This window comes from Globicephala melas, chromosome 6 (assembly GCF_963455315.2).
Source record: "Globicephala melas chromosome 6, mGloMel1.2, whole genome shotgun sequence".
NCBI lineage: Eukaryota > Metazoa > Chordata > Mammalia > Artiodactyla > Delphinidae > Globicephala > Globicephala melas.
Window position 1 is genome coordinate 89,256,150 of NC_083319.1, and position 16,863 is coordinate 89,273,012.

At 42.9% G+C, this 16,863-nt stretch overlaps 1 protein-coding gene across 3 annotated transcripts in view; it reads right to left on the reverse strand.

Annotated features, from left to right (window-relative positions):
* The window catches only part of FAM120A (family with sequence similarity 120 member A), a 103,606-nt gene that overhangs the window by 53,929 nt on the left and 32,814 nt on the right, over positions 1-16,863 (reverse strand). For all 3 annotated transcript variants that reach the window (XM_030847279.3, XM_030847280.3, XM_060301160.2), the window contains exons 4-5: positions 10,991-11,119; positions 10,144-10,240 (exon numbers count right to left, since the gene is read on the reverse strand). In XM_030847279.3, coding sequence (XP_030703139.1) covers positions 10,144-10,240; positions 10,991-11,119 — 226 coding nt within the window. The remainder of the gene's footprint in view (positions 1-10,143; positions 10,241-10,990; positions 11,120-16,863) is intronic.

Genomic DNA, 16,863 nt, shown 5'->3' on the forward strand with positions numbered 1-16,863 from the left:
GAACAAAACCAAGCCTAGAGCTACCTCAACGCGAACGTCATTTATCAGGAAGAGTGCTTTTCTAACTTCAAAACCTGAGGGACATCAGGTGAGAAACACACAACCCATAAACCACTACCAACTTGTCAAGAAAAATAAACACACATTTAATTTAACTAAAAAAAATAATAAAGTGCCCCAAACCCTCCCTCTCATTCTTTGAAAGGAAACTCCCACTGATTCCTAACCTGAGGCTCCCTGAGCCAATCCAGTCCTGGGCCGCAAGGACACTGGGAGGGAGCACTGAGGCTTGGGCCGTTGCTCACTTCTTACTACCCCACAAGACTCATGAGCCTCAGAAGCCATGATCTGTTGGAAGATCCCATCTCAAGCGCCTGGTGCTCAAGTTGGAAATGCCATAGCTCGCACGAACAGGAAGCTTGGCCCAGCTTCCACTTTCCACTGAACAGAGATGGCTGTGGGACAAACAGCTGGGAATGGTGATGCTGGCACATGTGCATGTGGGGCTGGTGTCCCATCTACACATTTGTCCACACGCTCACATACACACAAATGTTCACCACACAGACACATGTGCACATTTGCCTGCACTCACACACACAAGGAGACATTCCTGATCAAACAGTAAGTCCATGAGTTATGAACCTCTGAGTGTGAGATACGGGATGCCGTAACTGAAAGTCCCTTCTCAGGTGATTCTGAATTTTAGCCAGATTTTGGGTGAAAGAGTATTATGAAATCCACTTAAGCTCTAATGCTGTAACTTAAATCACTGTAAAAAGTCTAGTATACAATTCCTTGTAGCTGACCTGCCATACTTAACTTCAGAGTAATAAGAATGAGAGACTGGACTCTTCAATTATGCAGCAGCATTGAAGTGAAGATGAACATTTATGTTTCACTCTATTTTTGGCCATTATATGCTACAAAATTCCTGAAAGCACAAACTTTCCTTAAAAAAAAAAAACAAGAAAAAACAAAAAGAAAGAAACCTCCCAAAACAAAAACACACACAAAACTATAACTTAAAAGCAAAGATTTCCAAGGAAAGAACATTTTCTAAAATCATATTTCAATCCCTGACCTCAAATAAACCTTTGAGAACCCACAGGACTAGTTACTATTCTATCATAACCTAGTCTATTAAGTGAATTAATTTGTCTACATTTCTCTGATGGCTGCAGAAATGCCTAATAAGCGAGGGCCTGCCTCTGCATACTGCATGCCTTCTTATAAATCAGTTCTTGTTCTCAGTGCCCTCGTGCAGCTAAGCAGAGTCATTGTCTGTCTTCTGTGTGACAAGGACATCTTTCTCAGAATTGACACCAGTTCAGAGTGGAGATTAACACCACCAGTTTCTCATTCTCTTCCTTTCACAAATACTTACTAAGAGAGGTAGGCCTTTGTTAGAAAAGTATGCAGAATGAAGACAGACGAAAGGGAAAAAAGTATTTAATTAGTATTTGAAAAATATTTTCATAATTTAAAAATATTTAAATATTAAAGACTTTGAGAATAAGAGAAAGAAAGCATGCATTGCAGCCCTTACGGCTGTGCTTAGTTAGCTGTGAACTCTCATAGATAAGACACTCTGTGCAGTATCCACTCCCTTGAATTACTTACTGTGCCTGTATGAAGCTAACCAGCTTTTCTCTAAATTAAAATACGATTAAAAGAAGGAATGGTGTTAACCAAAAACTCTACTGAGAACTAGCCACCCCTACCCCTACCTAACAAATATTCATCTATTACTAGGCATGTTACTGTGAAGATGTTACATTAAACAAACAATGGTAACAAAGTAATATTTTTTTAATTCTATAATTTAGATGGGTGCTGATGCATGACTTAAGTGTTACACAAAAAACATAGCTTTGAAAATTTAAAGAATAAATAAACCAATATATTCCCTACCACCAACACTAGTTTTCAATGCTTGCAAAAAAACAAAGCACAATTTTCAAACTATGTTAACCATGTTGACATATTTACTCAATACCAATACTCTACAGAACTTAAGGTACAAAGTTATATGGAGAATTTTACATAATTTGTTTTCATCCTCTCCCAAACGAATAGCTTTCGAAGGCAAGCTAGTGTGGGGGACAGTGGGAACCAACAGGACACTGGTGTGGCCTATGAAGCCTGGTAGGCCGGGCATAGCCAAGGAGGCATGGGGGCTTTTGGGAAGGAGGAGACAGAAATCATCCCAGCTCTTAGAGGACTGAACCTTGTCAGTTCCTAGTGAGTACCAACTCCCAAGAGCTCAGAGCTGGGGCAGCTGATGCCCACCTGGAGCCACAGTGCTGGCAAGGCCCCACAGGAAGAGTCAGAGGCCACTGTCCAGGAGAGAAGCCCTCACAATGGAAGGCTAAGTGTAGGGCAAATTAAAGTAAGATCATGAATAAAGCAAGTAGGCACCTGAAAGAATTATGAGCAATGAAAAAACTTAACCTAGGGAAGCACATTTCAGGTTAATATGTCAATAAATAAGACCTTTCTGAGAACTACAGCTGTTCAATAATGACAAGGGCTGCTTTGACTGCTTGACGGTTGGTGTAGGAATATACCATGGTCAGGAGGTATCCTGGTGCTTACACAGCATCCCTGGTTATCCAAATCTCTTCTGTCCTTGAGTTTGGATAGCATGTGCGGACCTCAAAGGATACAGTATTATTCAAATCCACGTGACACCTGAGTCTAGAAGAGCAAGAGTCTGAATAGTGAGAAACTTATCCCAAATTTTATCCAAATCTATTAAATTCCTGAGTTCACTTAATCAGGTTTGAATCGTAGGCGTTAAATAGCAAAAGAAAAGAACTCTTAAATTTCATTCAGCCACCTACATGGTTTTATAAGCCTATGATAAATCAAGACAAAGCAGTTTCTGTCCATCTGTGAATTCTAAAAAGCACAACCTAAAAGAAAAGTCTAAAGGCCTTTATTTGGAAGTCACTGATAAACTGAACTAGCAGTCCCCTTCTGTCACTGAATACTGAGAAGCCACCAACAGACCTGATGACAAGCTGTGCCCATCTCAGGAAGACACACCTTGCAGTCTTTTAAACCAGACAGCAACTGAAAGGAGATGTATTTTCAGTTCTTCTAAAATGACCAATTTTCAGGTTTTTAAAAAAAATGACCTTTCAAAAACCCTTAAGACCAGACAACCTATAGCACTGCATACCACATCAACTGAAATAAACTGACTAAAAACTGAATGAAAGGCCACAGGAACAGACTGAGAGAATCCACTAATCTACCCAGGAATCAAGGAGAAAGAATAAGTGGACTTCCTATTTAACATGATAGCATCTTAGCTTCTCTTTGGCAGCATCTATTCTGTCAGACCCCTGGGGGCTTGACATCAATGCCATTTGCATTAGCTTTAAAAAGATAAAAATTGAAAAAGATGAACATGCACACATCTCAAAAACAGCAAGTACAGTATGACAGGTACAATACAGCATTTAATTAAAAATCAAAACACTATGACTTATTATTCCATATATGAGGTAAGGAACTATAAAAACCATTAGAGGGGGACAGACATGACTTTTAGAAAAGCCTAACGTAGGGCTTCCCTGGTGGCGCAGTGGTTGAGAGTCCGCCTGCCGATGCAGGGGACACGGGTTCGTGCCCCGGACCAGGAGGATCCCGCATGCCGTGGAGCGGCTGGGCCTGTGAGCCATGGCCGCTGAGCCTGCGCGTCCGGAGCCTGTGCTCCGCAACGGGAGAGGCCACAACAGTGAGAGGCCCACGTACCGCAAAAAAAAAAAGAAAAGCCTAATGTATTTCTTTAAAGACATTTGTTAAACCTGTTTAGTGCGTACCCTAATGCTCATGATACTATCCTTTGTATTTTTCAGTTACATTTAAAGCTTTCCATAATAAGAAAATTTAAGCAAAAACCTTGGAAAGAGTGGGTTTAGTAGTCAAAACTATAAGAATGAATATTATATAACTTGCCAAATTTCAAAAACTTATTAGTAGAGTAGAGCAACAGTATAATATCATATACTTGGTGACAAAAATTTTTTAAAGTGATCATTATAACAGTAGAAAAACTAAAAATATTCTAGTGATGACTACAGAACATGGTTAAGTAGATTACAGCACATCCCCACTGTGGAACATTAGACAAGCTTTAAAAATACTAAGGCAAAAAAAAAAAAAAAATACTAAGGCAAACCTTTGTGAAGTTACAGGGAAGCTCCAAAGGCACACTGTTGGGTGGGAACAGGGCAAGTTGCCTTATAGTATGTACAGTCAGGCCCACTATGGGTCCTGCGGCCTGGCTACAGCCAGCACTTGCAGCAGGAGGCCTGTGCCACCCCTGCATAGTGAGCCTGGGCGCATGGACGATGGCAGGTGGACGAGGTCCTGAGGGCCATGTCACCTGGCGTAGGGTAGCAGCGACGCTGAGGAGTTCAACAGTTCAAGCAACAGGAGCAGCGTGGGCAGCGTTCTGATCTCTCTCACTTCTGCTCCCCAGACACATGTGTACATGCCATCGCCCTCTATTCTAGGCAGGTCACACTATGGACTCTGCATGACCTCTGTGTCCCACAGTGGACCCGAATGAGTGACCTTGGGTCCTGGAGACCTAACAGCCTCTTCTCATCAGCTGAGGAAGCCCAGCAGGTGCCACATCCTTCTTCACAGACTGTGTCTTCATGTTCGGGGGGGACATTTCCTGACCATCCCCTCTCATGCTGGGAGTGTGTGTTGTTGGGGAGGTAGAGATGTATTTTCAAAAAGACTGTCAACACAACCTAGAAGCCCAGCAACAATCAACAGAACAGTTTGGTGAGCACTGTGCAGACTGTGTAGCCTCAGGAACCCGCCTTCTCAAGACACCAGAAAGTGATGCCTTCCAGTAAAGCCATGGCTCAGAATGAGGGCCCACTGACTGGTCCTTGCTTCTCCCTTACACTTGAAGATGCACCTTTCTGAGCCCTGGTCCCAAGAGCCATGGTCCAGGAGCACCAACTACGGAGTCTAATTGTTCCTGTTAAGACAGTAGGCATTTATGTTCTCTTGTAGATGGGTCACCAGCGGTTGGCACTGAAGTTTGCCATCTGGCATTTTGTGAATCAGGATCCTCTGACCCAGTCAGGTAGAACGTGGCCAGCCTTGGGGGCCTGTCAGGACACAGGCTGATGCAGGCCCCTGAGCTGGGCAAGCCCGTCCAGATAAAACACCCATGGGGCCTCTCTGCCAGCACCTAGGAAGTTTCTATAGCCAGAGGTCCTTTCTTTGTGGTCACTATGTAGAATTTGTTCTTTGCTTTAGCGGTGACAGCTCCTATTTCAATATGGTTCTCTTTGCACAATTCTCTATTATTTGTTCATGCTGGCCTGCTGCCCTGAGGGCTCCCTTAGTCCCCACCAGACCCCTACTCCTCTGTGCTCCAAGGGACCGGGGGTCACTATTACCTCCAACCTTCCTTCTACCTTCATAGCCCCCTCTCAGCTTTCATCATCCACCTAAAAGTTTAAGCATGTTCAAAGTTCCCTCCCATTTCAAGCCCCACCCTTTATGGAAGCAATTGGAGGTGGATTTGGAGGACTGGTGCTGGCCACCTACCCCACCCTCTTCCATATTTTACAGCACAGAAGAAGCCGCAAAGCTAAAAAACTATTTTTCCTAGGATCCCTTGCACCTCGTTGAGGATCACGCAGGCACCCGCACCTGCACGGGGTCTGGGAGCTGTGAGTGCCACAGAAGTCTCCCCCTCACCTCTGCTGACAATTGTTCTTGCCACGACTCCTATTCTGGCTGCTGCACTGCTCTCCCTGTGCCCCCAGCTCCACCTCCTTTCCCTGATCTGAGGTACACCATCTCAAGACCTCCATACAGAGGGCCCTCCACAGAAAACCTCCCCAGGGCATCCGACCTACTTCCGCTGCTCCAATTAGTACTCAGGGTACACACACAATAAAGAAAAGCAAGGGGACCATTAATACAAAATTCAGGGTGCCGGAATACAGGGGAACATGACCAGGAAGAGACAGGGATAGGGCTCTGATACTAGTAACATTCCACTGATGTTTGTTTTATTTACTGTACAAATATACTGTGTGTATGAGAGTTTCAAAATAATTTACTGTACAAATATACTGTGTGTATGAGAGTTTCAAAATAATTTACTGTACAAATATACTGTGTGTATGATAGTTTCAAAATAATTTAAGTTTTTACAATGAAAAAAATCTTTCAGTGAGCTTTCGCGGTCCAAAGTGTAAGTCTAAAATCTAAGGCCATGCATGGCCCGACAAGCATCACCTGACCATTCCTTCCCTTGCTTTCCTGTGCTCCAACCACATTCTTCTGTTTCTTCTACATCCTGTCCTCTCACCTCAGGACCTTTACACATTCTGTCTCCTCTGCACATATACTTCCTCTCTATCGTCGTCTTGCTAAATTCCTACTCTACACTCAAACCTCACCTAAACATTAATTTAATAGAGCAGAACTAAACACTGGTTTAATCAAGTACTGTTTTAACCGGGTTGGTCTTCCGTGACCTTCCTGTTCACATTCCTGTATGATTCCTCGTCTCAATCACCTACAAGGGCAAGGATGACATCTGTCTTGTCTACCACCCTGTCCAACACTCAGCATAGTGCCTGGCAGGAAGTGAATACATCAAAGGCTCATTTACGTTTTTCAAAAAATTAATAGACTATTTTTTGAGCAGTTCAGCTTTACAGAAAACATAAGCAGAAAGTATACACCTTGCATTAGTGTGCTACATTTGTTACAACTGATGATCCAATATTGATGCCCTACTATTAACTAAAGTCTATAGTTCACAGTAGGATTCCCTCTTGGTGTTGTGTATTCTATAGGTTTGGACAAACTTACAAGGACATAAATCCAGCATTATAGTATCATAAGGAATATTTTCACTGCTCTAAAAATCCCATGCTTTGCCTATTTATTCCTCTCTCACGCTCAAACCCTGGAACCCCTGATCATCTTAATGCCTCCATAGTTTTGCCTTTTCCAGCATGTCATATAGTTGGAATCATACAGTATGTAGCATTTTCAGATTGGCTTCTTTCACTTAGTAATGTACATTGAAGGTTTCTCCATGGGTTTTCATAGCTTAATAGCCTATTTCTTTTCAGCACTGAATAATATTCCATTGTCTGGATGTAGCAGTTTATTTATTCATTCACCTGGTGAAGGATATCTTGGTTACTTCCATGTTTCGGCAATAATGACTAAAGCTACTATAAACATCCATGTGCAGGTTTCTGTGTGAACATAAGTATTCAACTCCTTTGGGTAAATACCAAGGAGCAGGATTACTGGATCTTGTGGTAAGAGTATGTTTGGTTTTGTAAGAAACTGCTGAACTGTCTTCAGAGTGGCTGTACCATTTTGTATTCCCACCAGCAAGAAATGAGAATTTCTGTGCTCCACATCCTCACCAGCATTTGGTGGTGACAGTGTTCCGGATCTTAAGCTATTCTAGTAGGTGTGCAGTGAGAGCTCATCTATTTTTCACTGAGGAAGGCCAAGAGGACACAGTGCATGTTTCTTCAGACTAACAAGGCCTCTGTTTTATTTGCACAGCTTTCCACAAATACACTAGGATTAGTTCACGCCTACAGAGTCCACGTTCACAGACCTGAGGCGGGCCTCTAACATCTGTTATTTGTTATTTTTAAATTCTGCCAATGATTTTGGAGCACAGCTAAGGTTTAAGAACTACTTGTTCAACCAGGAAGCCAAATATTGCTGACAACTCAATTCTGACATATCTTACATTTAGACTGCAGATTCTCTGGAGATGGTGGACATTAAGTGCTATGATGGAAAGGAAAAAATTATAATCATATCTAGATCCCCCATTCCCAACACAGTGTTTCTGATACAGTAAATGCTTGAAAATTAATATTAATCTCACCTGTAACATTTTAAAACTCTATCTAGTAGATAATTCAGAAATATACATATATACAGATAGGTATTATATATTAAATATCCATAATCTATAATATGTTATATAATATAGATAATTTCTGGGAGTTCATAGTACAAAAACAGCATGGGCTGGAAAAAATTCTTTTTCCACCCTGAAAAAGACCACACACTATGCAGACCAGGCCTCCCAGCAACGGGACAGGGAGCATGTGCACTTCCTTTGTAAATTCCACACCATCCAATAACAGTATGGAGATCTGAGGTTTTTTTCTCAATGCTGCAGAGAACCACAAACTCAGAAGGAAAAGCATGGAAGACACAGCAGTCACCCCCCAACGCCAGTCCACATGGGGTCTGGCCAGGAAGGTTTTTCTTTTGAAAATACAGAACCCTGAGGCCAATTAGGCTTCTGAAAACTGTTCTGTGGTAGAACCTAAAATTCTAGCCGGATTTAGAAACCTCTGGGTAGAGTCAACTCTCCCCATTTTTCTGTAAGATTTCTTCAAAACTCTACACATATTCCAGTTTCTAAAATGATTAATACAGACAGGGTCTAATGAACAAGAAAGTTATTTTCCAATATTGGTTCTTCAAAATTCTGAATGTGTTTTCCTGTAGAATAATATAATGAACTATGGTTGGAAAAGACCACTTATGACCTACCTATTACTTATAAGAATATTTTTGTGGAAAATATGTCTTAGGTTCTCACTTGGGATGCCAAGAAAGTATTTCCCCAACTCAGTGTTGCCTCTTCTATGCTCTTGATTTCCGTTTCAGTCATCACTCTCCATTTAGTGGGTCCCTAACAGCACATATAGATGAAATCAATGAGCACTTTCTCCAGATACTTTTATTTCTTTATACTTATCAGAAAAAAAAACAATAAAAGTGATTTTTACATTAATCTGTTTCTGCCTGCTCCAAATTATGTGTATCTAACCTGAAATAAACCTTCCTTCCCAATCTTGCCTCAACCTCTCTCAATTTCATCCCAATATTCCAGGCCATACACTGAACTCTACACTGCCCCAAACTTCCTGCCCTGTTGTAATTCTGTGACTGTGCTTTGTTAAGTCCCGTGTTGTACAATTCAGATGACTGCAACAGTCAGAAGCAATGGGAAATGCTTTATAGAAGGATTTGTAGGTAGTTATCACCTACATTAACCTGCTTGAAAACATCACCCTAAATACCCCAAATTCTTTACCAATTACACCACTGTTGTCCATAAACCACTGAGTGAAAGTGAATTCTAAGAGTATTGACTTCATTTATAAAATACTTACCTCATAATGTCCTTTGATGATTTAATAAGAACATGAAAGCACTTTATAGAACAGTAAATATTTTTAAGAAGTTCAAACTTAAACCTAATTTAAAACTCACCTTCCTCTTCAGAGCATCTTCCAAACTGTTATCAGCTCAGATAAACGCCAAATGTTAAGTCAAGTGTCTTTCTCTATCCTTTCTCTCCCCACATTTTCCTTCTCTTTAAATGTTCTAGTCCCAAGTATATTATAATGAATGTTTAAAGTACAATTGTCATATGAGGACTAGAATGTCACTACAGACAATCTCAGGAACATGACTTCTTTCATTATATGAAATAAGCACAACTGAAACAACGGTTGGCAATATGATTTCTCATAGCTTTACTGCTCTGGAGCCTAAGAAAGGCAATCTCACTCAGGAAGGAGGTTGGTATTTAGGGTTAGTGCTTTACAACCTCCCATGAGATATTCACTATCAAGCAGCCTTCAGGCAAACAGTTTATAATTGTTTTTTATTCCCCAATTTCAAATCTCTGAGTGAAATTTGATATTTTGCCAAAAAAGGCAGCAAGAGGAGACACAAATCCACTGCATTTATGAAGGCACTTATAGATCCAGAGGGTCTTCTATGTCCTTGGTGCTCTCTGCAAGAGGACACCACACAGACAGAGATTTCAGCATCACTGTCATCTGCTAGCCTTGGTCCTCATGGCTGCCTGCTCTTCTCCTCCAGTCTCATAAGTTTTCTCTTGCTCTTCAACACTTTCAGGAATTACCACTGAGTCTGCCCAGGAAGTTCTGCTATACTTATTTGTATAACTATAGAAATCTCAATTCAAAAGAATAAACCAACAAGATTACTGGGTGAGTATTTAAATCTCTTTGGTTATTGCATGGTCAGCATCCATCACAGAGGCTTTGAGTTACTTACCTAAGTAATGTGGTGGGTGAAATGCCATAGGCTTACTAGTCGCTGAATAATATCCAATTGCTCTCTTAAATCGAATAACTTTGTCATCTGTTCTAGACTGAAATAAACGCAGGAAAACCTTTGTAAATCAGTATGCCACTGGTCATGTGTATTAATATCTTTTTATAATTCAGCACATGTATAATAATCTTCAGCCTTTCAAGCTAAATGAGAGTTCAGAAATGACATTAAAATCTTCAAGGAAAATCAACAGATTATCATTAAAGAAACAAATCGAACATTCATTCTCTTAGAGCAATGCACTTATCAGAGTCTGACATGGCAGTCAGGAGACCTGAGTTCTGGGATGCAGTCCTCCAACTTTTCCTTGGCCAGGTCTCTGGTGCTACCCAGTTTCATCTCCAGCAAGTGGGGGAGCAGTTTTAGTTCTTCAGAGAGCAAACAGGAAGTTACACAAACTTCACCTCTTCTACTAACCCTGACCCCCCTCACATCCTTACTTTCCAAAAAAGGAAGAAGAAATCCCTGATCATCACCTGAAGGGATGGACAAATCAGAGGTCCACAATTCCATTTGATTCGTCTGTCTTCTTAGTAGAAATCCCATTAAATTGTGATGGCAAATCTAGGAGCAGCAGAGACCTTACCATTCATCTACCTCAATCCCTCCTCTGTGCAGGCCGGAGGGGAGGCTGGAGGAGCTAGGTGAGGTGCCAGCGCTCCTGGCTGGCAGAGGCCTGACAGCTGGGCAAGCACTCCTGGACACGGCTGGTGTGTGCCTCTCAAACCCCTTCCAAACCCAGCACACGCCATAGCACAAAGCGCTACCCAGGAGCTTGTATTTGTACCTGAGAATGCTGGAAAACATCTTTAGCTATGGCATCCAAGTCCGAGGTATCCTGGATGTTGCGAACGTAGTCAGCCACAGCCTTGATCACCACATCACACGGTGGCAAGACCAGCTGGTGGGCCCGGACCTAAGGAGACAAGCACACGTGTCAATACACTAATTCTGAACACAGGCCCAGAAACTCCAGGTGATGTTTCCCTTCTAAGGGCCTGATTATTATCAATTTGTGATTTCTTGGCCCCAAGACTTTGGTGGTCTGAGAATCAAGCCCTGGATCTCCCTTTCAGTTGTTGAACTATAACTCAGCTCCTTCAACCTGGCTAGGTAAAAGAGCGTCTGACAGCCTTCCATTACTTCTGGGATGTCTGCAACCTGCTCATGTGAGCACGGCACAGAGAAGCCCTGGGCCACAGATGCTTCCTTTCTTTCAACACCAGGCACCAGGAGGCTGTGCTGGATGAATGCAGCCCCAAGCACCTGAGACCACTGCAAAAAGCCAAGGTAAGCTCTGAAGGGGAGGACAATGGTACCCCTGACTGCTGAGGGACATGTCTGGTGAAAGACACATGGAATAAAGTGTAGGAATATTTTCTATCCAAGAACAGTTGATACCAGGAAAAGGTAAGTAAGCAAATTTTTTTTAAAAAGGTTTGTTTTGGACTTTTTCATGAAAACTAAAAGAAAACAGATACCTTAATTTAACAAAGCTAAGGTATGCCCATGTTCTTAGAAACAAAGATGAATCAGGTACTAACTCTGTTTATAAAACTTTTTTTAATTGAATGACAGTATGAAATGACATTTTATTTCCTATTTAGTCACAAAGATCATAAAGATAAAAAAGATGGCAAAAACATCTAAAGGCTTTGTGTTTCCAGAGCTGTGCACTCCTGCCCACCACACCTATGAATGTGGTACATTACACGGCAGGAGGGGGTAGGTTGGCTGTCTGCTAACCTCAGGCCAAGCCTGTTACCCTGGATTATTCAGATGGGCCCAATGTCATCACAGGACCCTCTAATGTAGAAAGGAAGGCAGAGGAGCAGGTTTCACACATGAGGTAGAGCAGGACTCCATCGGCCATTGCCAGCTTTGATGATGGAGGAAGGGCCATGAGCCATGGAATGCAGCACCTACAGATGCTGGAAAAGGCAGGAAACTCTCCCTGGAGCCTCCAGAAGAAACATTCTCCCTGGCCCTGCTGATACCTTGATTTTAGCCCAGTGAGACCCACTTTGGTTGTGACCTCTAGAACTGTAAGATATTATTTGCTGTTTTAAGACACCAAACATAAATAAATAAAAAAGGAAAGAAAAAACAAAAAATATTAAGAAATAGAATGGAAGAACTTCTGGAAAAATAGATATTTATACTATTAGGGTATCATCATGCAAAGTTTCAGATGCACATGAGTATATTCAATTTCTCTTTAGAAAAGCAATGTTTTTTTTTTTTTTTTTTGGCTGTGCCGCACAGCATGCGGGATCTTAGTTCTCCGACCAGGGATCAAACCCGCGCCCTCTGCAGTGGAAGCACAGAAACTTAACCACTGGACCACCAGGGAAGTCCCAAGCAATGGTTTTCTTCTGAAATAATGTTTTCTGTGTTTGAAAATGTTAGCTGCTCTGTCTCCTAGGGAAGCATTTATCTCCTTGCTCTGGTCAGTGTTTGGTGAAGGTAAATCCCATCACAATGAACTCCAGGGAACTAGTAAAATGTCTGAGGCTGCAGACCACAAGCACATTCCTAGAAACCCAATTCCCCCTCTGCAGAATGAAAAACTACTGACACACACACGCCCCATGAAGAAGAGGTCCCTGGAACAGTGCGTTCCAGCCAGTCTGGGAGAAATGGAAATTCTGTCCACTCCCCGACGTTTGGGGTGTTTAATAGTCCCACAGCCATGACAGGGAGGAGGGCCAGCTGGTGGCAGCCCCAGGAATGAGGAGTCAGGACAGAAACCCTGAGCTGTCCTACCATCGACATTTCCCCCCTGGTGAGCACATTCCACAGGGAAGGGGACAGCCTTGCCTGAGGAGAGTCTGCAATGGCCAGTGGCCTCCAGGCCCTTGGACAACCCCCTCTCTGGGCCTCGACTTTCTGTTTCTAACTACAGTTTGAGACTAGTTGCCCAAAGAATGCCCCCCTGGCAGTCTGAAAGCCTAGGCTTACCTCATTATGTTGCATACAGTACTGGAAAGGCCGGCCACTGTAGAAGGAGTTTATATATGGAACAAATGACGATTAACATGGTTAGAACAGAATTTACTGGGTACATAGATGTCCAAAATATGAAAAGGGCTTTCCTCCAGCAGTTGGGAGCTAATGTGGTAGTGCAGGCAGCCTCTCCCAGCGTGTGCACCCTGACACCGGGACACCACAGACGACTGGGCAGCCGCATACTGTCCCATCCCACCTCAAGTGAAAATGACAGAGTCTGTCACTTTGGTTCCTGTGGATATCCTCGTCTTCACTACCCCCACTCCCCACAACACTAAGGCTATAAAATCCTTGAAGTGAGCAGATCCTATAATTAGAGGGCCCCTAAATCCTTCTGAGAGGCTAATGACCACCACCCTGAAACTGCATCCTTTATAATTTCCCATGGCCCGGACTCCTCCCTCACGCCCCACCACCCCGCGTTCCCCTAGCTTCATTCCTAATCCAGCCTTCCAAATCCAACTCAGGGTGAGCACCCACATCTTCCTCTGAGACTGTTGGTGCTACTGCTCCCAAGCTACATCTTGGCTGCTCTTTAAATGCAAGTGATTATAAAAACAAGTTTCACATAATATCATTGCTGAAGCAGAAGAACCTGATCCACGTCACTGCCATTTGGAAAAGAGCAAAGCGAAAGGATTACAAATCTTGGCAATTTTCAGGAAGAAAACTAGAAACCTGATTTGATCGACATTCACTTGTGGGTAAGGTATCATTCTAGAAAATAAGAATACGGAGCTGCTCCCCAGGGTCTTGACTTCAAGATGCTCACATTCTTATTGGAGAAAAAATGCTGACCAGACTCCAACAGGGCCCTCAGAGGACATCCTGGAGGACTCATGGCCCAGCGGAGGAGGGAGAAAGGCTTCTGCATCCTCTGGTTCTCAGAGTGCAGGCCCTGAGATCCAACCCAGTGCCGTCTTGCAGCCCCCAGACCAACGAAAAGAGTTGTGTGAGGGGGCTCTGGCGGTTTGTTGTAGGAAGCCCTCCAACCGCTGAATCGCTGAACACATCCTGAGGACTAGTATCTTCTACAGGAGTCAAGAGTAAGGAAAACATTTAAACACCACAACCGTTATGGCTACGCCTTGAGATTCTTTAAAAGTTACGACGTGTATCCATATCTTGTATACATTTGCCTGAATATAGCTGTGAAAAGGATGCTAAAATGCAATTAATCACAAACAATGCTAAATGTGAGCTCCGCAGGGGGAAACTGTTATGCAGATATACTGAAGGATTTAATGGATTTGAATTTAAAGTATTTAAAGTATTAAGTGTCAACAAAGAAAAATTCCATCACTGTTTTATGAGCAAGGGTCCCCAGTAGGCTCACAGGGAAAGGAGGGCAGGCCTGGGCTCCCTCCTGCAGAAGTGTCTGCATCCAGCTGGGGCTGTACTGTCCTGTGATTGAGTTCTTCTAGACTATATGCCACACACTGCTCTCAGCATGCATCACTTCATTTAATCCGCAAAACAATGCTGTGAGGTGTACTCTTAAATGTACTCCCCATTTGACAGAGGAGTTCATTCAGGCACCCACATGAGCCAACGAGGTGAGTAGCTGGGCCACCACCTGACCTGCAGACTGCACACCTGGCCACCACACTCTGGTCTAGTCGTCTCTAAATTATGCCTCTTTTAGCATTAAATGTCCTTTTCTATGAAATGATGGTAGACGGCGAGTTCCTTTTTCCTCTAACATTCTTATTTAGAATAATTAAAAGTTGGTAACACAACAGTAGCCCTCCCAACTTTTGTTTTCCCCAACAGATCCGTGAAACCCAAACCCCTGTTGTCGATGAAAGGAGCTACAGAAAGATTTTCAAAAGGAGAGGTATGAAATCAGGCCTGAGTTCCAGACACACGGAGGATGGGCATGAAGGCAGAGGAACAAAGGAGGGAACATTAGCAGCTCCTGTGTAAACCTAAGTAACGATAACACAGGTGGTCGAGAAGGATAGGGTCAGCAAGTTGGGAAAGGCCAGATGTAGAGAGTCAGATGCAGAGAGGAGAAGAATCAAAGATAATTCTCAATTTCTAACCTGATGACTGCAGGGACAGTGGTATCACTAGCGGGAAACAAAATACAGGACGATAAACCTATTTAGAGAAGGTGATGACATTTCTAAGTTAGAAACATCAAATTTGGTGCACAGGTGCAGTGCCCAAGTGGAGATGACTTGGTGGACAGTGGGATACACCCTGCGGTTCAGGGAAGGGGTCTCTTGGGAGAAGTACACTGGAGAGTCATCAACATAGTAGTTGAAACCTTAAGGGCAGATGAGATGTGCCAGAAAGAAAGTGTGAGGATCACAGCAAGGTACAGAGATGGATCCTAGGGAATGCACATGCAACCAGAGGAAGCCAGCTCACACGAGAGACAAGGAAAGGATGTGGAAATAAGGAATACAGAACAAAGCTGGGGTCTGGGAATCAAGGCAGGAATTTCCCAGAGGGGTGAGGAGAGCAGGATGACTGACAGTGTCAAGTGCTCCAGAGAGGCTGAAAATCATTTGACAAAGCATTTGTCAAATCCACAGCCTTGGACAAAGACCCAACTGTGTCCACCAGAAATCGGGGGGGAGGGGCGCAGGGGGCAGTGAGGGTGGATTAAGCTGTTGGGGACATTATGGAAGGCTGCCTTCGGGAGATTCGAGGATGAAAAAGAGAGTTAGGAGAATACGGGAGACTAGACCACATTTACAAACTGAGGGCCAATGACCAAAAGAGGGGGGCGTCTACACAGGAGCAAGGAGTTGATTGGACGAAGTAACGCAGGGCTCCCTGGATGTGTTCAGTGACAACAGCTCAAGAATGTCAGGATAGTCTAGTCTCAGGAAGTAAAATGGGCCTGGATAAAGAAGAATGAAAACAGGGGAACGAGAAGCTGAGGACTCTCACCATCCTCGGATAAAGGATCTCTCTGTAAGAGAAAGCGTGAAACTGAAGAGAGGTCTGAAGAGATGATGAATGTTGAAGATAAATATTAAGGAGAATAAAAGGATTAACTGCTGACACTGATAGTTTGGTTGAAGTTGGAGACCATAATTTTAAAAATCAGTTTTACTGAGATATTTTACTTAAAGTAAAATTCATCAATTTTAAGCACATAATTCACTGAGCTCTGATAAATGCATACATTAGTGTAACCACCGCCATAATTATGAAGTGTTACGTTTCTATCACCTCAAATAGTTCCCTGTGCCCCTTCCCATCATAGCCCTAGACAACCACTAACCTGCTTTCTATCACCATACTTTTGCCTTTTCCAGGGTTTTACATAAAATCAATCATATGTATTTCTTTGGTGTTCGACTTTTCACTTAAGATAATGCTGTTAGGATTCATACATATTATAAGAAAGTAGTTGGTTCCTTTCACTGCTATCAGCATGTCATTGTATGACTGTCCCACAATTTATTCATCCATTCACCAGCTGACTACTGCTTGGTGTGTTTGAGACTACAATGAATAAAGCTGCCAGGACACTCAGGTTCAATTATTTTTGTGAACATAGGATTTCATTTCTCGTGAGTAAATGTCTAGCAGCGGGATTGCTGGGTTATATGGTAGGTATACGTTTAACTTTGTAAGAAACTACCAGACTGTTTTCAAAGTGACCATTCTGGATTCTGCTTCCCAACAGCC